Raw genomic sequence first — 25,647 nt, 5'->3', positions numbered from 1 at the left:
ACGTGATAACAGTTGAATAATAATGTTTGATTTTTCACATGTCACATGAGATGCAGGTTGTGTACTATTTTTAGCTTTATTATATTGTTCATAACATTCCAAGGGGCTGATTTGTTAATTTTTTTGGATCTCATTTTACTACAATTCATAAAATATAGAAAGTCTTTTTTCCCCACGTGATTTCTAAAACCTGCGTCTTTGCAGGTTTTAGGAGGAGAGATTTTTATTTTTCCTGATTTTCTGTTGAAAAAATGAAATTTAAAACCTGATCTTGAAAATTATTAAATCAGCCCCTTATTATTTAGATATAGTGGGGGCATATATATCATTATGGGGCATATATCAAGAAGTGCAACTAGAGCTTGCCACGACCCACCAAACTGCAAGCCTGTCCAGTGGTATAACTTGACAGCACCCCCCGTCAAACAAACTTTGGGGGAGCCCAGTGCATACTGGCAAGCTTTAGTTCCACTCTTTGATAAATATACCCTTAAATGACTGCTATCTCATATGTGAGTAACAAATTCATTATGGACACAAGCACTGCTTTCTGTTTTATCTCCAGTGTCATTTTTAATTGTATTATATGTCTTCTTTTTAGCCGTGCTGGGTCTGAGCAGTTTGTAGGCAGCACTCCTGTATTTCTTAGAAATTAGATTATACAATATAGGGTTGATGGAGGCACTGAGATAAAACAACTGAATGGCAACTACATTAAAATACTGGGAAAATTTCATCATCTCATAGCCTTCCGTGTTTGCAAATACGATTCTTCCAATGTGGAACGGGAGCCAGCAGATTATAAAAGCCAGGACCACCACCGCTTTAAAAAAAAAAGAGAGAAACAAACAGCGAAATTAGGAATGGAAATTCAAAAATTACTCCAAAATGAATACTTACCAACAGATTTATACCCTAAAAACTGACTGAGAAAGAATCTCACCAAACTGTAATACAGTGGTGTGAAAAACTATTTGCCCCCTTCCTGATTTCTTATTCTTTTGCATGTTTGTCACACTTAAATGTTTCTGCTCATCAAAAACCGTTAACTATTAGTCAAAGATAACATAATTGAACACAAAATGCAGTTTTTAAATGAAGGTTTACATTATTAAGGGAGAAAAAAAACTCCAAATCTACATGGCCCTGTGTGAAAAAGTGATTGCCCCCCTTGTTAAAAAATAACTTAACTGTGGTTTATCAATTTCAATTTTTAATTTCAATATCAATTTCTGTAGTCACCCCCAGGCCTGATTACTGCCACACCTGTTTCAATCAAGAAATCACTTAAATAGGAGCTACCTGACACAGAGAAGTAGACCAAAAGCACCTCAAAAGCTAGACATCATGCCAAGATCCAAAGAAATTCAGGAACAAATGAGAACAAAAGTAATTGAGATCTATCAGTCTGGTAAAGGTTATAAAGCCATTTCTAAAGCTTTGGGACTCCAGCGAACCACAGTGAGAGCCATTATCCACAAATGGCAAAAACATGGAACAGTGGTGAACCTTCCCAGGAGTGGCCGGCCGACCAAAATTACCCCAAGAGCGCAGAGACAACTCATCCGAGAGGCCACAAAAGACCCCAGGACAACATCTAAAGAACTGCAGGCCTCACTTGCCTCAATTAAGGTCAGTGTTCACGGACTCCACCATAAGAAAGAGACTGGGCAAAAACGGCCTGCATGGCAGATTTCCAAGGCGCAAACCACTTTTATGCAAAAAGAACATTATGGCTCGTCTCAATTTTGCTAAAAAACATCTCAATGATTGCCAAGACTTTTGGGAAAATATCTTGTGGACCGACGAGACAAAAGTTGAACTTTTTGGAAGGTGCGTGTCCCGTTACATCTGGCGTAAAAGTAACACAGCATTTCAGAAAAAGAACATCATACCAACAGTAAAATATGGTGGTGGTAGTGTGATGGTCTGGGGTTGTTTTGCTGCTTCAGGACCTGGAAGGCTTGCTGTGATAGATGGAACCATGAATTCTACTGTCTACCAAAAAATCCTGAAGGAGAATGTCCGGCCATCTGTTCGTCAACTCAAGCTGAAGCGATCTTGGGTGCTGCAGCAGGACAATGACCCAAAACACACCAGCAAATCCACCTCTGAATGGCTAAAGAAAAACAAAATGAAGACTTTGGAGTGGCCTAGTCAAAGTCCTGACCTGAATCCTATTGAGATGTTGTGGCATGACCTTAAAAAGGCGGTTCATGCTAGAAAACCCTCAAATAAAGCTGAATTACAACAATTCTGCAAAGATGAGTGGGCCAAAATTCCTCCAGAGCGCTGTAAAAGACTCGTTGCAAGTTATCGCAAACGCTTGATTGCAGTTATTGCTGCTAAGGGTGGCCCAACCAGTTATTAGGTTCAGGGGGCAATTACTTTTTCACACAGGGCCATGTAGGTTTGGATTTTTTTTCTCCCTAAATAATAAAAACCCTCATTTAAAAACTGCATTTTGTGTTTACTTGTGTTATCTTTGACTAATAGTTAAATGTGTTTGATGATCAGAAACATTTTGTGTGACAAACATGCAAAAGAATAAGAAATCAGGAAGGGGGCAAATAGTTTTTCACACCACTGTATATATATATATATATATATATATATTTATATCTTTTCCCCTGAGCCACCATTTAGTGATGGGCTGGGTGCTCCCTCAGAGATCAGCTGCCAGGGAATAATGCAGCTCTGACTGTAACAGGATGAAGTGTAGAACTATAAAACAGAGTTCTGCCAATTCATTGGCTGATGTGACCTAACACGTATGTGTGCCCTTGGTTTGTTTGTGTGCACTGTGAATTATACAGACCAGGGGGCAGCCCTTAGTGCTTAAAATAGCAATTTTCTATTAAGTGACTATACAATGGGACAAACTACTGGAAAAGTATATATTTATAAAAATGGTTTTATAGGGTTGAAAAAAGACCAGAGTCCATCAAGTTCAACCCATCCAAAAGCAGGGTTTTACATATAAGATAAACATTGTTCAGGGGTACAATTCCTTTAAAGCAATTTGTACAAATATTGGACCATGCCTTAAAGAGGATGTTTGACTTAAATTAACTTTTAGTATGATGTAGACATTGATATTTTAGGAAAATTTGCAATTAGTCTTCATTTTTTTTTAACATTTTTTGTGGGTCAGTTATTTAACTTCTCTAGTTTGGAATTTCAGCAGCTATTTGGTTGCTAGGGTCTTATTTATCCTAGCAATCAGGCAGTGGTTTGACTGGAATATGAATCGGAGAGGGCCTGAATAATAAGATAAGTAATCAAAAGAAGAAGGAGAATGCAAATAATAATAAAAAAAAACTCTAACATAAAATGAAGACAAATTGCAAAGTTGCTAGGAATAGAACATTAGCCATAACTCTGACAAAAGATAATTCCGCTAGGGGGCACCCCACCCTGAAAACAGATCTAAACATGACTGACCAGCTTTAAAGAGCAAACGGAGCCAGAAAGTTGGCAAATTAATGCAAAAAGTAAAAAAGTTACTTTACTTTATATTTCTGTTAGGCAAATGCATAGACAAAAATGTAAATATAAACAAATATTTCCATAATAAACTACAATTGTCCTAAATTTCAAATGTAAAGTCTCAAATGCTTTGTGCCTATGAAGCCCTTTGCCCTGACCCTTAGCCCCTGTTCCTCAGCTCCATTAAGATGTTTTTTCTAGTTGGAGCTGCATGTTGGCATGGAAACGCTGAACTGCTGCACTACACCAGGCCACATGCTTTTCATTAGCCACATACATGTTTTTGGTCCCAGCCAGAGATTTGCAGGTTGAGAATCACTGTTAGAACATTTCTGATGTTTATTATGATTTGTAGTGCATAACAGATATCAGTGTTATAATCCAAATGGCTCTACCATTATATAGCCACCATAATTGTGTGGTTTTCAGTAATAATAATCAAGAAAAATGCAGTACTTGGTATATATCAAACCCTGCCCTGAAATGAACAGATGAAAAACAAATGTGAACTACAGAACCCTCCCCACATTGCACCCAGAGGGCCCCAGAATAGCTGTTGTTGGCTATTAATGTGTGGGAAAGCTTTTGATCACATGGCTACATTTTATTGGCAAGGGGAATAAGAGAATTTTTGAGGGAACTGTAGTACAGGGGCGGGCCAAGCCAACTGTGCACCCTAGGCAACCCGGTCGGCCACCGTGCCCCTGCACCATGAGCAGTTCCCGCGGGGGGGGTGATGCGATAATAGCCTCTGGGACGGGACAGTGGCTGTGGGATAGCAGGTATAGTAGGGAGAGATGGTGCCTATAGTAGCAGTGGGATAATAGCCTCTGGGAAGGGACTGTGGCTGTGGGATAGCAGGTATAGTAGGGAGAGATGGTGCCTATAGTAGCAGTGGGGGATAATAGCCTCTGGGAAGGGACTGTGGCTGTGGGATAGCAGGTATAGTAGGGAGAGAATGGTGCCTAATAGTAGCAGTGGGGGGATAATAGCCTCTGGGAAGGGACTGTGGCTGTGGGATAGCAGGTATAGTAGGGAGAGATGGTGCCTATAGTAGCAGTGGGGATAATAGCCTCTGGGAAGGGACTGGGGCTGTGGGATAGCAGGTATAGTAGGGAGAGATGGTGCCTATAGTAGCAGTGGGGGATAATACCTCTGGGAAGGGACTGTGGCTGTGGGATAGCAGGTATAGTAGGGAGAGATGGTGCTATAGTAGCAGTGGGGGGATAATAGCCTCTGGGAAGGGACTGTGGCTGTGGGATAGCAGGTATAGTAGGGAGAGATGGTGCCTATAGTAGCAGTGGGGGGATAATAGCCTCTGGGAAGGGACTGGGGCTGTGGGATAGCAGGTATAGTAGGGAGAGATGGTGCCTATAGTAGCAGTGGGGGGATAATAGCCTCTGGGAAGGGACTGTGGCTGTGGGATAGCAGGTATAGTAGGGAGAGATGGTGCCTATAGTAGGCATGGGGATAATAGCCTCTGGGAAGGGACTGGGGCTGTGGGAATAGCAGGTATAGTAGGGAGAGATGGTGCTATAGTAGCAGTGGGGATAATAGCCTCTGGGAAGGGACTGTGGGCTGTGGGATAGCAGGTATAGTAGGAGGGATGGTGCCTATAGTAGCAGTGGGGGGATAATAGCCTCTGGGAAGGGACTGTGGCTGTGGGATAGCAGGTATAGTAGGGAGAGATGGTGCCTATAGTAGCAGTGGGGGGGATAATAGCCTCTGGGAAAGGGACTGTGGCTGTGGGATAGCAGGTATAGTAGGGAGAGATGGTGCCTATAGTAGCAGTGGGGGGATAATAGCCTCTGGGAAGGGACTGTGGCTGTGGGATAGTGGGTATAGTAGGGAGAGATGGTGCCTATAGTAGCAGTGGGGGGATAATAGCCTCTGGGAAGGGACTGTGGCTGTGGGATAGCAGGTATAGTAGGGAGAGATGGTGCCTATATTAGCGGTAAGGATAAATCTCTGGTTGGACGGATGCATAACCTGCAACCATCTAAACATTGATGAATTACCAGTAGCAGCTGTTGTGCCCCAGTGACTCTTCTTACCTATAGCTGCTTATCTCTTGTTCCCACTGTGTACAGGGCCAAACCCAGGGCTAAAAACAGGTCCTGTTGTTACATTCTATTGCTTTGTACTAAGCCTGTGGAGAGTATATTGATAGCAACTCACTACAATATCACTGCCTATAGTAGTTCCCATCATGCTATACATTTTAATGCAGTCATACTCACCAAGGATCCTCATGGTTTGTCTGTGGGATTTGTCTCTCTGTGCTGTGTTACGGCCTCTTATGCTATTTTGGCTTTTCCATAACTTTTTGCCTATGAAGCCATAAAGGATGATCAAGCAAAACATGGGGATGAAGAAATAGGTGGTGGTCACCCACATCATGACATTGAGAAGCCCTGAATGGACTGCATAGAAAGTATACCTACACTCCCAGCCGGTGTCCGAGTCATTGGTAATATTGTACATCTGAGCAATCCCAACCACAAAATAAAAGGGTCCTGCTGATAATAGGGCAAAAACCCACAGAAACACGATGACACACTTCACCCTCGTCTTGGTGATGAGGACTTTGGATTTCAGAGGGAAACAGATAGCTAAATACCTTTCTATGCTCAAGGCTGTGATGTGCAGGATGGTAGAATATGTGCAGCCCTCACTGATAAAATGTAGAAATCTGCACAAAAACCCTCCAAATATCCACGGCATGGACTTCCAGAGTCGGTACAGATCAAAGGGTAAGCTGAGCAGGATGATCAGGTCAGACATAGCCATGCTGGACAAATAAAAGTTGGTGGTTGTCCTCATTTCTTTGTATCTCCTGATGATGAGGATGGTGATTGTGTTCCCTATAACACCGACAACCATTACAATGAGCAGCACAATGGTTACTGGGATGAGAGTAGTGATGGGAAAAAATGAACACAGGTACTCAGTACATTCTGGAATGTCATCATAGTCCCAGTTGCCTCCTCCACTGTCAAAACTTGAATCATTCTTCATCCTTTGAATTAAATGATATGTGAGCAGCAAAGCAGGCTTCCCCAACCGAGCTGGGAGGGCTGATCAAACACGCAGCTTTCAGGAGCCCAGATTTATCTGATCCTGTATGGAAAGGCTACCTATGGGCAGAAGGTGCACCATGGAGCAGGGAGCTTTACTTTACCTGGTCATACTGTGCTCTGGAGTCCGTAGCGCATCAGTAGCAGTTCCAGCATTGGCTAACCCAACTGCCTTATTGATTCTCTCCTGCATTAACCTCTTACATTCTATGTTATCTCTGCCACTCTTTGTTTTCTATGCAAAATGCATGGCCATGTGGGTTTGACTCCTACTGATTTGGTTTCCTCCTTTGATCACAGAAGCCTTTAGAGAGCCCTGTGGCTACTGCCTCCGGGGACCGATTATTACTGAAAATAAATAGATTCTAATGATTTTAGGAAATTTGCTGAAGGAACATCGTTCTCTAGGGAAATGAACAAGAAAAACATTTAATAATGGCTGTGATGTAGTGGGAATCTTCCATTTGGCTTGATATAACTAGAATGAATCCACAGCACAGCAGATGTAGCATTTAAAAGTTGTTGCCAGAAGGGTAACTTTATCAGGGCATTTAAAAGTGCCCTATAGGGGTCCCCATATACACTGGGGATGCTGGAAGGTGTAAAAGCCCGAGCTGGGGTGTATGTGACTTGTTGCTTGTTTACATGAATATGCTGAGAATTTATACTGAATACTTATGGCTAAATAAATGATGATGATAATTTTGGTTTCTAAAAATAAGTGACACTACTCTTTATTCAAGCAGTGATTATTTTACACCAGGTGGACAACAGCAACAGCGATATCTGGAACAGACAATGCTACTCTCAGAGCACTAGAGAACTGCATTTAAAGGGCCACCATAGCCTCAATACATTGCTGTATACAGTAGAACAAGTACAAACCTTCCTATTTTGTGTGTGTGTGTTAGTTATACAGGTATGGAACCTCAATGCTCGGGACCTGGGGTTTTCCAGATGAGAGGTCTTTCTGTAATTTGGATCTCCTACCTCAAGTCTGCTAATAAAATTATTTGAACAGTAATTAAACCCAATAGGCTTGTTTTGGCTCCAGTAAGGATTAATTATATCTTAGTTGGGATCAAGTACAAGGTACTGTTTTATTATTACAGAGAAAAAGGAAATCATTTTTAAAAATGAGAATTATTTTATTAAAATGGAGTCTATGGGAGATGGCCTTTCTGTAATTCAGAACTTTCTGGATAAGGGGTCCCATACCTGTACCTTGTAAGTCCCCCCCAGCAGTTATACTCAGCTAGTAGTAACATCCAAACTGTGTATTGGATATAAGAAAGACTGATAGTGTCCCAATACAGCAAAAGCAATAAAGCAGGCAAATAGTTTGGGGTAAAAAACAAAAAAAGAAATGAAGCCCACTCATACAAAGTGCAAATGTACTGAGCATGGTACATACAGCTTGATATGCCACACTCCCATCTCATAAGAGAGCCAGAAGCTAAATAGCAATCCCTTTAAAGAAGAGACAGAAACTGGGAATCCCCCCACCTCATCACTTTCCTTGCTGCTGTGTTACACATGCTGTGCAGGGCTGTACCCTCATATAACCAACGTATAATAGCATGATTTCTAAGAAGGCTACAGGCACTTACGTCAAAACTATAGACTAAAATCTACTAACATACTCAAACTATTAGCTAATCACCTACAGAATCTGTTAGGCTTTTTTACTGACCCATACCAGAAGGGTTATCCCACAGCCACAGTCCCTTCCCAGAGGCTATTATCCCACTGCTACTATAGGCACCATCTCTCCCTACTATACCTGCTATCCCACAGCCACAGTCCCTTCCCAGAGGCTATTATCCCACTGCTACTATAGGCACCATCTCTCCCTATTATACCTGCTATCCCACAGCCACAGTCCCTTCCCAGAGGCTATTATCCCACTGCTACTATAGGCACCATCTCTCCCTACTATACCTGCTATCCCACAGCCACAGTCCCTTCCCAGAGGCTATTATCCCACTGCTACTATAGGCACCATCTCTCCCTACTATACCTGCTATCCCACAGCCACAGTCCCTTCCCAGAAGCTATTATCCCCCCTCTGCTACTATAGGCACCATCTCCCCCTACTATACCTGCTATCCCACAGCCACAGTCCCTTCCCAGAGGCTATTATCCCCACTGCTACTATAGGCACCATCTCTCCCCTACTATACCTGCTATCCCACAGGCACAGTCCCTTCCCAGAAGCTATTATCCCCCCTCTGCTACTATAGGCACCATCTCTCCCTACTATACCTGCTATCCCACAGCCACAGTCCCTTCCCAGAGGCTATTATCCCCACTGCTACTATAGGCACCATCTCTCCCCTACTATACCTGCTATCCCACAGGCACAGTCCCTTCCCAGAAGCTATTATCCCCCTCTGCTACTATAGGCACCATCTCTCCCTACTATACCTGCTATCCCACAGCCACAGTCCCTTCCCAGAGGCTATTATCCCCACTGCTACTATAGGCACCATCTCTCCCTACTATACCTGCAATCCCACAGCCCCAGTCCCTTCCCAGAGGCTATTATCCACCCACTGCTACTATAGGCACCATCTCTCCCTACTATACCTGCTATCCCACAGCCTCAGTCCCTTCCCAGAAGCTATTATTCCCACTGCTACTATAGGCACCATCTCCCCCTACTATACCTGCTATCCCACAGCCACAGTCCCTTCCCAGAGGCTATTATCCACCCACTGCTACTATAGGCACCATCTCTCCCTACTATACCTGCTATCCCACAGCCACAGTCCCTTCCCAGAAGCTATTATCCCACTGCTACTATAGGCACCATCTCCCCCTACTATACCTGCTATCCCACAGCCACAGTCCCTTCCCAGAGGCTATTATCCCCCCACTGCTACTATAGGCACCATCTCTCCCTACTATACCTGCTATCCCACAGCCACAGTCCCTTCCAGAGGCTATTATCCACCTGCTTACTATAGGCACCATCTCTCCCTAGCTATACTGCTATCCCACAGCCACAGTCCCTCCAGAAGGCTATTATCCCCACCAGCCTGCTACTATAGGCAAACAATCTCTCCCTACTATACTGGCTATCCACAGCCACAGTCCTTCCGCGAGGCTATTTATCTGCCCCCACTTGCTACTATAGGCACCATCTTCCCTACTATACTGCTATCCCACAGCCACAGTCCCTTCCCAAGGCTATTATCCACTGCTACCTATAAGGCACTCATCTCTCGCCACTTCAACTGCTATCCCACAGGCCACAGTCCCTTACCCCGAGGCCTAATTACTCCCCCACTGCTACTATAGGCACCATCTCTCCCTACTATACCTGCTAATCCCACAGCCACCAGTCCTTCCCAGAGGCTATTATCCCCCACTGCTACTATAGGCACCATCTCTCCCTACTATACCTACTATCCCACAGCCCCAGTCCCTTCCCAGAGGCTATTATCCCACTGCTACTATAGGCACCATCTCTCCCTACTATACCTGCTATCCCACAGCCACAGTCCCTTCCCAGAGGCTATTATCCCACTGCTACTATAAGCACCATCTCTCCCTACTATACCTGCTATCCCACAGCCACAGTCCCTTCCCAGAGGCTATTATCCCCCCACTGCTACTATAGGCACCATCTCTCCCTACTATACCTGCTATCCCACAGCCACAGTCCCTTCCCAGAGGCTTTTATCCCCACTGCTACTATAGGCACCATCTCTCCCTACTATACCTGCTATCCCACAGCCACAGTCCCTTCCCAGAGGCTATTATCCCCCCACTGCTACTATAGGCACCATCTCTCCCTACTATACCTGCTATCCCACAGCCCCAGTCCCTTCCCAGAGGCTATTATCCCACTGCTACTATAGGCACCATCTCTCCCTACTATACCTGCTATCCCAGAGGCTATTATTATTCTACTCTAGGTGGTGCACTGCATAGAGTTTCCCTTAAACTTTATATTGTTAAACAGTAATGTCCTTCTTATCAGTGGCTGTTGTTTGTCATATCTTTTAAAAGGTAAGAAAAACGAGCACAAGCGGAGAAAGAATGATACATCTTTTATTTCCCACTGATTTTTGCAGAACTTTTTGCTACATAGTTTATAGGAGATTATACATTTTATTTCCTTTGTATGAAGTCCGACATTTCACACTTTATAGTGATATGTTTGGTAGTGTACCTATAAGATTTTAAAAAGTTTAGAGTTTATTTCTTCTTTTGGAATGTACAGTGTATGAGGTAAAATTAAGTTTACATTAAAAATTTTCTGCTTTTTTATTTTCCCCTTTCACTGCAGAAACCTGCACCGAGATTAATGGCAAATACACTATTAAATGACATTTACTATCAAAAATAGGAATTAATTTGAATTTTTACTATGAAAAACATAGGCCACAACAGGGTCGCTGCAGTGACGCTCCATTTTTTTTTCTTTAATATTTAGACATTCAACCGCGTGGAAACTTTTGGGCAACTACACACAAACCTCATTTATACTGGCCAAACTTGGCACTGTAGAATGTTCTAGGAAAAAATTGGTTCATTATCAATGTGTTCCGTGACAACAGTTTAGCTGATACATAAAAAGTGAGGAAAAGGAAAAATCATATATATATATATGAAAGAAAAGTAAACACACATCACATTTCAAAGACGGAGCATTTTTACCATCGGAGAAACCCAAGTTTATAATTTCTTGTAACAAAAAGAAACAAAACATATTCTACATCACAGATAATTTGACACAGAAACGATTACATTACATGCCCACTTCTATTGTAGTTACGATTCTTCGGAGATCTTCAAAGCATGATACAGCTGTTTAAACCGACAGAGGTGCTTATTTTCAATTAAAAAAAAAAATGCAAACCCTCAAACAACTTAAAAAGAAAGATTAGTGAATCACTATTTCTGGTACAATAAATTAAAAAGAAAGGGAAGAGGAGGAAAGGTGAGCAGAACAGTGTGAGTTAAGAGAGAAGCTTTAGGAAGCTGGCAGTTTGTGGGTGCTGACGCAGCTGTTCATACATCAATCCGACCGCCCGACCGGCCAACGACTCACGAATGGCAAGCTCACAGAACAAGGAATGATGCAAAGTGCTTCTATGCAACAGTAACTACATGCAAACAACAATTTGGTACAGAATCTTGACAGACGGAACAATAAACATCAGATTCATTTATCTATCAAGGAATAAAGCAGCTTAAAAGGTTTCTTGGTGCAAATTACAAAGTTCTGTCATTAGGTTTTGGTGAGGGGAAACAAAAAGAGAGGATAAAAAAGGCAATGCACGGAGCTTATTTGCAATGGACACATGACAGCATCCTATCCTACATATGCTTTAGATAAAAGTGCTGGAACATACCTGAATTTCTGCGCTAAAGGCTTAATGATTTACCCCATGTTGTTCCCAGAACCTGGGAGAAATGCACGGCAGACAGCCCTGGAAATGATACTGGTTAACCCTTTGGAGAGGCTGGGGTTTGGCATAATGCCTAAAAGCAGGGAGCTTAACTCCTGGCCCTTTGCTTTGCACTTACAGTAACCCTCCAGCTAAGGCTGCTGGGAACTGCAGTTGCCTAAAGTCTGAAGAGCAGGAGTTTGGGAGCCCTAGCTTTATTAAAGCAGACAATGCCACCGGCATGGAACTGAAAGGAAATGTTACATCGCAATTGCCATTATCTGTGCCTCATTTTTCACCTTACTAGGAAAAATATGACTATTTTTCATCAATTAAAAAAAAAAAAAAGATGCAAACAGGTGAAAAAACTCATTCCCAATCACTATATATTGTCTGCCTTCTTATCATTAGCCCTGATTTCCTTTTTCCCCAGTGTTGTATTGAACAGAATGATGCCATTCCGTGCCCTACTTTATTAAGTATACAATCAACAGCTACAGCCAATACTTTTCTGACGAAAAAAAATATTAAAATCTTTTTTTTTTTAAACATTTTTTTTTAAATTCATTTTTTTTTAGACTATTCTAGAACTTCCAGTTTTGTATTTCTCTGCCTGAGTTGTAAGCTCTTCCACAGCCAGCAGGAGTGAGCAATGCACCAGGCAGCAGAAGGGTAAAGTTAAGACACAGAGGAGGTAGAAGTACAGCGCTAAGTTACCTTTCACAGCATCCCCCCCTTTTGTAAATGTTTTGTTGCAGCACTTTGGGTGTCCTTCAAAAATAGCTCTGTAAATATGTTACCCTTGCTCGACTGCCATCCTGACACCACGGAAGGAGCCGTTATGATTGTAAGTGTGAAAGCATTGAGTATAGAGATCTGCCTGGCAGCAGACGTTGTGCCTTCTTTTGCAGGTTACTGGTTTAGTATTGTGGCTAGCAAATATGGCATGCTACTGAAGTCTCAATGCTGTGCTAACTGCCACCTCTCGTAATGGAACATACTGAACAAACAATTGTAACCTATTTGGGATGTGCAATTAAAAAGGGGGAGAGAAAAAAAAATTAGCAGGGTGGGATTAGGTCAAATAGGATCCTCTCACTTGATAACAAAGTACTGGATGATAAAGGCAATCAGAATGGAGAACGTAGCAAAGAGCACAAGGATGACAGCAGCGCACTGCTCGTCACTAAGCGTCCGTGTTGTCCTTGTGGTTTCCACAGTATCTTTGTTGGTGCTGGTTTGGGTTTCACTTCGGTGAGAAATGAAGAGGACGGTGGCACTGTATGGACCAATGAGATCCTGATGTCCTGCAGAATCTTGGCACTGGCGAATGGCACATACACGGAAACGATATTCACAGTTTAGCTGGAGGGCAGAGTGGCGGAATGATGTACTAGGTCCCTTATAAACCTGCAGTGGGAGAAAATACAGATGGCTGTAGGTTTTACAAAGTTACAGAAGGTTGGCAAACAATTAAATGGTTTCTAATCTCAACCACAACTGGCAGTAGGTCTTAATAAGAAACTGGAGGTGCCAGTATGTTGGGCACAGCCACACTGCATATGAACACTGACTGGCATTATAGACAAACACACACAAATACACACAAGTACTGTGCATTATGATTCTTGGTATCAATGTTATTAATATAAGTAGGCTGAACAATAAGATGGTGTATGAAGAACAGACCTGACCATCAAACCTTTAAATTAAGGACAGCTAGAGGGCCACAGGGTTGGCAACCTTAGTCTATCTACTGAGAAACAGCAACATTAAAGGGGGTTGTTCACCTTTGAGTTAACTGTTAGCCCTTAGTATGTTGTAGAGAATGCTATTCTGAGACAATCTGAAATTTGTCTTTATTTTTTTTTTTATCTGTGTTTTTTTTAATGATTTAGCTTTATATCCAGCAACTCTCCAGTTTGACATTTTAGCAGCTACGTTGTTGCTATGGTCCAAATTACCCTAGCAATCATGCAGTGGTTTAAACGAGAGACTGGAATATGAAGGGCAGAGGGCCAGAACATAAAGCTAAGCAATAAAAAAACCAACAATGTATGTATGTATGTATGTATGTATGTATAACTTTATTTATAAAGCCCCACAAGGGTACGCAGCGCTGTACAATCTTACAGAATACACAATTACACACAGGGAGGACAAGTGTTATAATAAATACAATAAATAAGTATACATACACAGGGAATAAGTGCCATGTGGTATGAGACACAGTAGGAAGAAAGTCCCTGCCCCGTAGAGCTTACAATCTAAGTGTTCGGGTAACATACAGGCACAAATTGGAAGGTAAGAGTGCACCAGGTATGGGCATTTGCCCTAGAGCGCAGGAATAGGCAAAATAATGGTTTTTAGTGCTCCAGAAGGTAACATCTTTTTCTTAAAAAGAGTGAGTGATTGTTCCCTACGGAGGGATTGAGGGAGAGTTCCAGAGGTAAGGAACTAACTCAAAGATCAATTGTTATTTGGCTGCCAGCATCAGCAACCCCCTGGAAGCTGGAAGAGACAGGAAATAATTCAAAACGCCAAGACTATGACCCTAAATCCAGCCCTCAAGTCATTGGCCTTTAAACAAGTTTTGCTGAGCACGTATTACACTTACACAGTAATACGGTTATAGCACAGGATGTCCTGTTTGTTAATTAAATGGAAACCTGAGTTACCTTACTGAGTTAATAACATTAGCAGTGTGATATATTTGAAATCTAATTCTATTAGGAAAAAAAAGAAATTTACAACATTCACAAGAAAATAAAAAGGACTATAGGGGAGGTGGGTGTTGGAGATTGGGTTAATGTGCAACCCTGTACCAAGTGGTGAGTAAATGCATCATTTCAATTTCATTATAAGAAGTCAATGCTCATATCTGTCCTATAATGAAGTTACAATTCATTTGTTGATAGATTACGCTGGGAATCATCCTCCTAATCCTGCACAGCAAAGAGCACCTCACCGATTCTACATTTTAATGACTTCTACAGAGGGATTCTCAGAATTCAAGGGAAACACAATACCTAAAAAAAAACTTTTTGCAAGCATATTTGTACCAAAGTTTCATGTACAACACCACAGGTTGTATCCAGCCAAGAGTGTGACCATAAGAGCTACACTTTGAACAACAAATCAGCTTCAACCTTTCATGTAATAAAAGGCACTGATTTGCCCAGGTGCAGTATCCCATAGCAACTATTCATTAGGTTCTGCTCCTTTTGTCATTTAAAGGGCAAGCACACTGGCTGCACTCAGAGCTGTAACAGACAGACCTCTATGCCTGCTTTTGCACAGACGTCCATCTGTCACCACTCTATGTGACTAGCTTTTGGCGGTCATTTAAAGGCAAAGAAGAATCTACAGTCACATACCTGTTTAAAATCAGAGTCTTTTCCAACCATTAATTGCAAAATGTAGATAATCGGATCTCCTTTCATTGGCTGTAAGGACTCCCACGTGACATCACAGGTATGTTCATTAATTCGGTCAATTCTTGGAGCTTACAAAGGCAGATATTGAAAAACACAATAACTTGAGCATTCTTTCTGAATTTCAGTTTATTCATTGCTTTTTCTAGTATCTCATTAGGAAAATATTAGGAAAAATTAAAAAACATTTTTTGCACTAGGCTATAAAATGTAATTCTGAGCAACATTCCATGCATTGATTACCCGTTTCATTGGTTTTAATGTTTTTAGTATACGTATTTGCATCTATTTTAGCACTTTGTACTACACGTTTTCAGTAAAAACCAGTGTGATATTTTTACTCTCAGTCACCAGGTGTTTCTGGGTATTACCCCTAATGTACTTATTTACTTCTACAAAAGTATTGACCTACCTTTCAAGGCAGCTGGAAGTGATTTTGGAGTTGTAAAAACATATTCCGAGGAAAAAGGCCCCTCACCAGCCTCATTGCATGCCTGAATACGAAATGTGTATGACGTGGACTCATTGAGCCTTTGTACTTTGTATGTTTGACATGGTCCTCTATATAAGGATACAAATCTGAAAAAGAAAAAGTTGTAGGGACCACTCTTAAACCTGTGGATTTTTTGGCTAAACACTGTATCTTTTGGCACAGAGATAATACCTTCCAGAAAGCATGGCCATGAACTTAATTAATAAGCACTGGACTGAAAAGAGTTAAAAAGGCCAAATACAAACTAAGATTTTAACTACAATATTAGTCAGCTTTAAGTAAATTTGATTAAAGGAGAGCAATTTAGTTTTCATATATATATAATCGAAGGCCAACCACAAAAAAAACCCAGCAAAACTAACATTTAGTGCTAACGTTCTATTCAGAGCGACTGCCACCAATTATACCAGAAATTGACTGAACTGATTTTGATCCCATTTCATTTTTCATTTCTCTCTCCGACAAAACAAAAGATGGTGTCTGTGGAAGGCTTTAACCCAGGGGTTCCCAATCTTTTGTTAAAAGTTTTGGAGAGCCCAAAAAGGGCTGTGGTAGTCTAATAGCACCATGTGGGCTTCTAGCCTAGTAAATCTGTGCCTCCAAAACGTGTCTACAAGCCAGGAACAAAAAAAATAACTTTGAGGCAATTGTGAGCAACCTTAAGAGTGATGGCCCACGAGGAGACTAGTCGCCCACTTTTTTTCTTGGATATCACTGGTGACTAATCTCCCCGAAATTCCTTTCCACTGGCAATAAAGTAAATCGCTAGTGGAAAGGCATATGCGTTGCCTTGCTTTCTGAAGTTTCCGTGGGCCATCACCCTAATGAAGGTAGTGAGACTTAAGCCGTGTGTGTATGGTGGCTCGAAAAGGCGACAGATATTGCGAAGGCTGCGGATATTGGTTGTCTCGTCGATCAGCCAGGTTAAAAGATTTTGATCTGGCACTATTGAAGGCTTGTATGGCCACCTTTAACCTGTTAAGGGCCTGGCTAATTAAGCCTGTGTTATTGCTGTGTTTGTTATGCTACAATAGAACAGCCTGGTCGTGTTACCTTGACAGCTGAGATTTGAATTGCCTTATATACTGGTAGCAATACATTTTAGTAGTAGTAATAGTAAATGTTGTTAGCTGGGCAAAAGGTAACTTGCACGCAAGGTTCCATAAAACGAAGCTAAAGCTCTGACCTTGGGGCACCATGTTAGAAGCCTCACCTTTCATTCTTATCCTCCATTTGAAGGTGATACTGAATGGAATCTGTGGGTAATGCCCTGGATGCACCGTCTCCCCACTTCAGCTTAAGGTTCTGGTGACTGTACACCGCACATTCCAGTCGAGGTGGTTCTGGGGGTAGTGGCTTGGTTTTCAGTTTCACAGAATGGCTGAAAGGACCAGCTCCCAAGCTGTTTAGGGCTTGAACCCGTATTCTGAGAAAGGGTGAGAGTAATAAGAGAAATAAGCTTGGTTTGATAGAAAAAAAAGTCGATGCTGTTATCGTTGCAAATGACAAATCAGAATGAAGAAAAAAAAAAACACATGTTCACAAATATAAACAACTGGTCTCTGGCTCTTCAGTTAACACTGAACTACAAGTCTCAGAATCCTTAAATGAGAAGGAAAGATTCAGTTGCTGGGGGTGCCAATAGTTAGGCACCCCCGAGATTATAATCAGTCCCTTGATACCCCTGGCTAGTGCTCCTGTTAGCAAAAAGACTGCCCCGGCCCAGGGTACATGCGGTTCCTCTTCTTCCCTTCTTTTTTCAAAATCCTGGGGCCGTCTTTTTTTACATTCAGCTTCTCACTCTACTGTGGAGCAAAGAAAAAAGCAAGCTTGTTCGCATGTACCTCGGGCCAGTGCTGTTTTCTGCTAACAGGAGCACTTGCTCGGGGTATCAGGTAAGTGATTACAATCTAGTTCAACATTTGGCACCCCCCCAGTCACCGAACCTTTCCTTCTCCTTAAAACTGTAATTCAGAAATAGCTGGCCAAACACAAGGTTGAAGATGAAACAAAGATGGAATTGCACATTAAACATACATATTAACACTATAGGAGACCCAGGATAAAAACTCAGTGACAATAAACGAACTCAAGGATAGAGCCTATTAGTTGGGTTTAAAACAAGTGCTAAAATTAACAGGTACCCACAATGAGAATCCTACACTGTTTCTGAATCAGAGACAGCTTTTAGCAAATGCAAAAAAACCCCAAAACATTGTAGGTCAGCAGCTATGCGATCCACATGTAAAAAAAGATTCAGGCACAGGCATTTCAGCAGCATTGATCCTTTAATAAGTGGGACAGTGCACCCTGGACAGCTTACCTGTATGTTGTGTCTGGCTGTAAGTTATCTAGAATGTAGCTTGTTGCTTTGTAAACAGTAATCGGCTGCTTGTCCCCATAGTCTATGCTGTAAGTGGTAATCTCTGAACCATGATCAGATGGTTTTTCCCACTGTATTGCAAGGCAAGTGGAAGGACAGTAATTTGAACTGTTTACTTCATCTTCTTTTACTCCCCACAAACTTGTCACAGCAGCGGGGACCGATGCCGGCGTTAAACATGCAACCACATCACTAAAATGGCCCGCACCAGCAATATTTACAGCCTGGCAACAAGAAAGAAAAAGATAATGCTTTAATTCATATATGGGTAGTTTTCTGGTGGTGATAACAGGAATATAGTTGTAACTTGCCTGAACCCTGCAGTAATAAACAATTGCTGGCGAAAGGCCTTTAACTTCATGATTAAAACCAGGCCCGCAGTAGCAGATCTGCATGCACCCTTCCATGCCTCCCCATTCAACCCGGTACTCCATAATCTCAGCTCCATTGTTGTTGGGGGCCTGCAAACAAAAAGTGAATGAAAGAATCTGTTCCCTGCAAAGAGATGTAGCAGCAAACCCGCACATGTACATATTCATTTTATATATTCGCTTTACCTCCCAGTGTATAAGGACACAGGTTGCAGATCTGCATGTTAATTGAGGAGGTCTACATTGATCTGGTGGTCCTGGAGCTGTTGTCATTTCACACTTTTCAGAGAATGGACCAAACTTTAAAACATAACAAAAAAAATAAATGAGAACTGAAAGAAATTGACACAGAGATACAATAGCAGCTGTCACCTAAGGGCTTACTATAAACCCTTAGAGGGCACCCATCACCCTAAATTTTCTTCCCCCACCAGAGTCTGCACTCCGGTTGGGGAAAATAATCTTTTTTTCCCCCACTGTTGCTAGGCCGCCAACACCAGGAGTGCCCTTAAAAGGGATTCTGTCACGACTTTTATGGTGTACTTTGTATTTATAAATTACACTGTTTACATAGCAAATAATTCCCTCTACCATTTAAAATTTTATTCTTGAACCAACAAATTTATTTTTTTTAGTTGTAATATTGGTGTGTTGGCGCCATCTCAGTGCATTGTGCCTGAGTCTGAGCTTTCAGAAGGAGCCAGCACTACATATTAGAACTGCTTTCAGGTAACCTATTGTTTCTCCTACTCCCATGTAACTGGAGGAGTCCCAAGCCGGACTTGGATTTCTTACTATTGAGTGCTATTCTGATACCTACTGGGAGCTGCTATCTTGCTACCATCCCATTATACTGCTGATCGGCTGCTGCTCCAACTTGCAGCTCAGCAGTAAAGTGTGACTGAAGTTTATCAGAGCACAGGTCACATGGCTGTGGTGCCCTGGGAAATGAAGAATATGGCTATCCTCGTGTGAAATTTAAAAATTAAATATGAAAAAATCTGCTTCCCTGTGTTTTTCTTCTAGCGTTGTTGCACCAATTCATCCTGTATTGTAACAAAATGTTTTCTGCACTGCACCACAATAAACTAAAATTATGTGTAAAATCTATGATGCAATATTTATTTTGCTTTGAATAATGGATTTGAGACACTGTACAATCCTTGCCAAAGTTTAGTTTACAGAATCCAGTGTTCTCTGCATAATTAGAAAAATGACAGTAGCAGAACTGTACCCCAGTTTTGTTTGCAGCGCGCACTCGAAAGCTGTACGCCTTCCCTGGAAGAAGACTGGCCACTGTGCATTCCAGTTCAGGTCCTTGGTAGACTTCTCTATGCTCACTGGCATCAGAAGACGACATCTCCAGGCTGTAGCACGTGACTGGGGAACCACCATCAAGCTGCGGTGGTGCTGTTAAAAATAAGAAGGTAAAAGTCAGAAAATGTTGGAAAGCCACAGCTGAAAGCTTTGCTACATCTCTATGTAAGCAAGAAGACACGTGTATAAAAAAAAAAACCTCATTCATTCATACCCCATTTCATTTGCACTTCTCTTGCTCTTGGTCTGCCTTGGAGCCTGGGGGGCTGGCATGGCCCAGGGAACACCGCTGGAGTCTGAACTAACAGTGTATCTGATACCTAAAGAGCCATTAAACACAAAAGTACATTATAGCTGTGATTGCCATTATAGTAATAATAATAATATAGTAAATCACAATTGATCAAAGAAATTTTCCATTGTTAATATACTGAATCAGGTTAAGCTTGCCACAAATGGAAAAAAAAAACATGTTCATTTGGCCAAGCAAGTGGATCTTTCCCCAACATGCCCAGCTTGAAGTCGGACCTCAGATCGAAGAATCAGATCACATTGACAGGATGCAGGCTGTCGGGGTGAGGACTACATCAATAAGCCAATGTTCCTTGTCTCAATGGGAATATTAAACCTGCCTGATCAACATCTGCCTGTTTTTTGGACAGATATGGGCCTCACACAGGGGACAATAAGGTGCCAAGCTTAACTATATTTGTTTGCATCTATAGGACTGTTGTGATCTAGAGGGCAGCCTGAATAAATGTTGTACTACAAGGCAGGGTGGGGTAAATACCTTTACCTTAGGGAAAGCTGCAATGACAATATATTAGGAATTTTTCACTTTAACTTTGCATTATAATTAAAAGTAGTCCTATAGCATATGGTTAAGGCTATGAATAAACACACGTGCTGTTAGCTCCCATGACCATAGTCCCACAAAGTTGGATGCTTAGACTGCAAGGTACGTGACATTACCTGACTCTTCCCTCCATCACTGATGCAATGGACTTGTAAGCGATAAGAAGAGCCTGGACTCAGATGGTCACACAGGTATTCTCGAGCTGTTCCACTGTATACGACATCCCACTTGTTTCCTGCAGGATTAATCATTAATGTCTGATCAGTTTTTGACTGTGTTCTGCACATCTTGGTCTCCTAGTTTCTATATACCAGTCTCCTAGTAATTTGTTTAGAGATGAAATATGGAAAGATTGCTAACGGTTTCCTGCAGTTGATTAAATAAACTCTTAAGTACTGCATCCAAAACCAACTTCCAAGGTCTGTCTCGGTAAAGATCTCAGGCACTTACCATATGTATTTGTAACAAAGAATTTGCTTTTAGAGTGAATAATATGCAGACACTGGCCTGATAAGGAACAACTGAATAGCAATAGCTCGGATGCGCTACAACCAGCTGAGATAAGGGGAAGCGTGAATGAAAAAGAGAGCATAGAAACATATTGTGTAGATGTACTGTTGCAGGGAGATAACCTTTAATAGTATTTCTAAGCACACAATGTACCTTTATATTAAAAAGAATTATTATTTCAGTGTGCCAGATATAGTACATGCTAGGAATAATCCAGTGGTATTCTCTATGGAGGGAACCAATGAATGGCATTTGTGTTTGTGTACATGGTCAGTATGCTTCTGCTACTCTGTTTAACTCATGCTACTACTTTTTCCCATGTGCTCTAATGAGTTAAATTAAACTACTAACATGTATTAAAGAAAACAAACAAGACATATTTAAAATGTGTTTTGCCTATGAAATAACTAAAAAAAAAACCCCAAACAATCTGGAGAGCAAAGAATAAGAAAGGCTAATAACAAAATTAAATGGTCAATTGCAAAACTTTCTTCTTTTGGCAGAAAAAAAAAGAAAATGACATTACAAGTACAATTTCTACATGGATCTCCATGCCTGATAATATGTAAACTGGCGGAAAAGATGAATACCATTGCTGTCTTCAGACATCTCCATAACGTATTTTGTGATTGCTGCTCCTCCATTGTCCTTAGGTGGATCTATAAAAACCAACAAATTCCAGTTTAGAGCTTACTCTTACCATTTGTTGTGTTGTCCCCATTTGCAAGGAAAGTAATAAGAGTGGTCAGAATACTGTTCCCCAAACAAATTAGGCCTCCTCTTATGTAAACTACTAATGACCAGTGAAAAACAGTGCAATATAGACTGTTTCATAAGCTGCCAATGAATCATTAAACATATGGGCTCTACATACCCCATACTATCCTGAAGTTATGTGCATGGACCTTTCCCTTGACAGAAGGCTTTGAGGGTGCTCCTGGTCTGTCTGGACAAGTCACAAACTCCACCACCTCACTTGGGCTGCTCTTGCCTTCAGTGTTATATGCAATGACCTGCAATGACCAACAACATATATTTTCTCATCATTAATTATATAATAGTATTCAGCATTCTACCCTTAAGTCTACTGTTGCCTGGAAAAGATGAAAGGGTTTGCTCTCCTTTATATTTCCCTGTAGTATGATGTATACAATTTCAAACTGGTTTTCATTTTTTTATGGTTTTATAATTATTTAGCTTTTTGTTCAGCAGCTCTCCAGATTGGTAGCACCTATCTGGTTGCTAGGGTTTTCTTTACATTAGCAACTAGGCAGTGGTTAAATCAGAGACTGGAATATGAATATGAGAGGGACTGAACAGAACGAAAAGTAATAAAAAGTAACAATAATAACACAATTGTACACCCACAAACCAATTTTTGTTTGGCAGTTGGGGTCAGTGACCCCCACTTGAAAGCTTGCAAGGTAAAGTATAATTAGAATAATATTTAACTTAAATGAATGCCAATCATGCCAATCTGGGGTGCTGGGTGCCAGGAGAGCTGTTGTTAAGAGGTAAGTTGTCTACTCCTTGGGTAATAAAGGACATGTAATGTGTCTTTTGCACCTCTTTACTAACAAAACGGCATTTTAGATGTAATCGGGGGGGTGGGGGGCAAAGCCAAGTGGTAAAATGCTAAATGGGATAGCAGGCAGCCCACACACAGACAGGAAAATAGCTCACTGTGTCATAATTTATCTTATATAAAGCATTATACCTGCAGTGAGTAATTTACCCTGGAGGGAGAAACTCTAGGGAATAATTACATAAATGCTCTTATAAATATTATATTTATGGAAGCTGTTGTTTTTTTCTTTTCTAAGGCCTGTGTGCTATGACGTATATTCAAGGTGAACTTGCTATTAAAAAATGTTGCAAGAAATGAATGGGTAAATTAAATGTGTCTGTTCAGTAACAGATGAACTGCAAAGAACAGGAGCAAACTGTGCTGAATATGAATATCCATCATACATAATTATTTTTCTGTACTTTTACAAAATACTGGAAGATTTTAATATATTTCAGGATGCAGTTATTAATAATTTAAAGGCAAAATATAGGGGCAGATTTATCAAAATGTGAGTTTAGAGCTTAATACATAAAAACTCTCACCCATGTTCTATTCATTCCTATGGGATTTTTAGAAGCTTATTTAACAAATTGTGAGTTCTAAATTTCACCCATTGAGAAATACACTTCTAAAAATCCCATAGGAATGAATAGAACATGGGTGAGTTTTTATGTATTAAGCTCTAAACTTCTAAATACAGAAGGAACATGCCTTTTAAAGTTAATGTTTGTGCTACATTCATTACAATATATGTCCCAAAAACCATGCTGGTACCTCTGCTGGCTGCTTTCCCAGGATCCCAACCAATCAGCAGCTAGGGAGAACTTACAGGGAACTGAAGATTTTCTTTCCCTGTGTGAAGGCACAGTTGGTGCTTGGTTCCCACACTGCACTGTAATTCCTGGTAAGGACTATTATATAAGTCAGGGATCCCCAACCTTTTATACCTGTGAGCCACATTCAAATGGGAAAGGATTTGGAGAGCAACACAAGCATGAAAAAAATTCTGGGGGTGCAATTAAAGGAACAGTAACACCAAAAAATGAAAGAGCTTTAAAGTAATAAAAATATAATGCACTGTTGCCCTGCACTGGTAAAACTGGTGTGTTTGCTACAGTAACACTACTATAATTTATATAATAAGCTGCTGTGTAGCCATGGGGGCAGCCATTCAAGCTGGAAAAAAGGAGAAAAGGCACAGGTTACATAGCAGATAACAGATAAGTTCTGTAGAATACAATAGTGTTTTATTTGTTATCTGCTATGTGCCTGTTCTCCTTTGAATGGCTGCCTCCATGGCTACATAGCAGCTTATTTATATAAATTATAGTAGACTTTCTGAAGTAAACACACAACTTTTACCAGTGCAGGGCAGCAGCACATTATATTTTAGTTACTTTTATACACTTTCATTTTTTGGTGTTCCTTTAAGAGCTATAATTGGCTATTTACTAGCCCCCTATGTGGACTGGCAGCCCACAGAAGGCTCTGTTTGGCATTATACTGGGTTTTATGCAACCAAAACTCGCCTCCAAGCCAGGAATTTTAAAAATAAGCACCTGCTTTGAGGCCACTGGGAGCAACATCCAAGGGGATGGGGAGCAACATGTCGCTCACAAACCACTGGTTGGGGATCAATGATAAGTATTTATGGGGTGATTTTAAAGGGACGCATTACCTTCAGTTTAACGTGTAGTTTTTTATAGAAGGGCCTATTGCGAGCAACATTTCAATTGGTCACAAATTTTTTTCAACAATACATTTTTATTGAATTTGTTCTGTTTTTTTAGATAATAAAGTTGTTACAAACAACAGATGTAGAATTTCAGAAAAAAATAAAGAATAAATAAGATTAAAAAACACAAAATATCAATGATTCTGTTACATTAATACTGCTGGCATGGCTTTCTCATACAGATTAACAAATGTACCAGATAGTTATTACTAGTATATTATTACCAGTTTAATGCACATTAATAAAACCAATAAAGCACAACAGTGACTGGCTCCAGGGGTGTTTCTCAGTCTGTTCATAATGAAAGTTAAGAAACCGCCGGCTGATCAGTATGTCTATAGTTTAACCAAGGTTGCCAGGTGCTTAAAATTTTTGCATGGGTGTATACCTTTTCCTTTAAAGCAGGAAATATCTTACTTTTCCATGCTTTTGCAATTGTCATTTTTTTTTTTTTTTTATAGTTTTTGAATTATTTGCCTTCCTTTTCTATTTCCAGCTTTTAAATGGGGGCCATTGACCAGAGCAGGCAAAACACTGCTCCTTTGTGGCAGCCTAAATGCTGCAACATGTTGCCCTTGTGCCACTGGTGGGAGATCACCAATATCGTTAAATAAATAAATAAATAAACTTACCCTAAACTTATACTTTGTACTTCTTCTCAGATTTCTCACTGTAAATGTAAGGTCATCACCATTGTATATTGGCTTAAATCCATATCCCTGCAAATAGAATAGCACAGTATAAATTTCAAAACAAAGCTAATTTAAAAAAAAAAAACCACATAAATAGGGAACAAACAAAATCCACTAGTAAGCAAGCTTTCCCCCCTTATTTAACCACTTGTAAAAAGAAATGACCAGAAAGTCTTGTCAACCCAAGTTCATTACAAATTACAGAACTTTCTACCAAAAATCCCACAGTAGAAACTGTATAAGGATGTCAACTTCACAATAGCACAAACTTACTGACATTTATGTTGGAAACAATGCTGAAGGGCATCCAGGTCGGCA

At 40.9% G+C, this 25,647-nt stretch overlaps 2 protein-coding genes across 7 annotated transcripts in view; both read right to left on the bottom strand.

Moving 5' to 3' along the window:
• Positions 1 to 471: 471 nt before the first annotated feature.
• On the bottom strand, positions 472 to 6,636 carry mlnr (motilin receptor). Its single transcript, XM_002935747.2, has 2 exons — positions 5,730 to 6,636; positions 472 to 823 (listed from the first exon to the last, which is right to left on the bottom strand). The coding sequence occupies exons 1-2, from the start codon at positions 6,505 to 6,507 to the stop codon at positions 507 to 509; spliced, it is 1,095 nt and encodes a 364-aa protein (XP_002935793.1). The 5' UTR covers positions 6,508 to 6,636; the 3' UTR covers positions 472 to 506.
• Positions 6,637 to 10,608: 3,972 nt separating this feature from the next.
• Positions 10,609 to 25,647, bottom strand: part of LOC100492173 (fibronectin type III domain containing 3A) — an 89,074-nt gene continuing 74,035 nt past the window's right edge. For all 6 annotated transcript variants that reach the window (XM_018091725.2, XM_004911963.4, XM_004911964.4 and 3 more), the window contains 13 exons: positions 25,270 to 25,356; positions 22,207 to 22,345; positions 21,923 to 21,991; positions 20,939 to 21,057; positions 20,181 to 20,286; positions 19,884 to 20,059; positions 18,836 to 18,949; positions 18,590 to 18,739; positions 18,219 to 18,502; positions 17,109 to 17,321; positions 15,815 to 15,981; positions 15,346 to 15,473; positions 10,609 to 13,378 (listed from right to left, as the gene is read on the bottom strand). In XM_018091725.2, coding sequence (XP_017947214.2) covers positions 13,064 to 13,378; positions 15,346 to 15,473; positions 15,815 to 15,981; positions 17,109 to 17,321; positions 18,219 to 18,502; positions 18,590 to 18,739; positions 18,836 to 18,949; positions 19,884 to 20,059; positions 20,181 to 20,286; positions 20,939 to 21,057; positions 21,923 to 21,991; positions 22,207 to 22,345; positions 25,270 to 25,356 — 2,067 coding nt within the window. In that variant the 3' untranslated portion in view covers positions 10,609 to 13,063. The remainder of the gene's footprint in view (positions 13,379 to 15,345; positions 15,474 to 15,814; positions 15,982 to 17,108; positions 17,322 to 18,218; positions 18,503 to 18,589; positions 18,740 to 18,835; positions 18,950 to 19,883; positions 20,060 to 20,180; positions 20,287 to 20,938; positions 21,058 to 21,922; positions 21,992 to 22,206; positions 22,346 to 25,269; positions 25,357 to 25,647) is intronic.

The sequence above is a fragment of the Xenopus tropicalis genome, chromosome 2 (assembly GCF_000004195.4).
Source record: "Xenopus tropicalis strain Nigerian chromosome 2, UCB_Xtro_10.0, whole genome shotgun sequence".
Taxonomy (NCBI): Eukaryota; Metazoa; Chordata; class Amphibia; order Anura; family Pipidae; genus Xenopus; species Xenopus tropicalis.
Note: the sequence above shows the minus strand (reverse complement) of the source record. Positions and strands in the feature narration are given on the sequence as shown.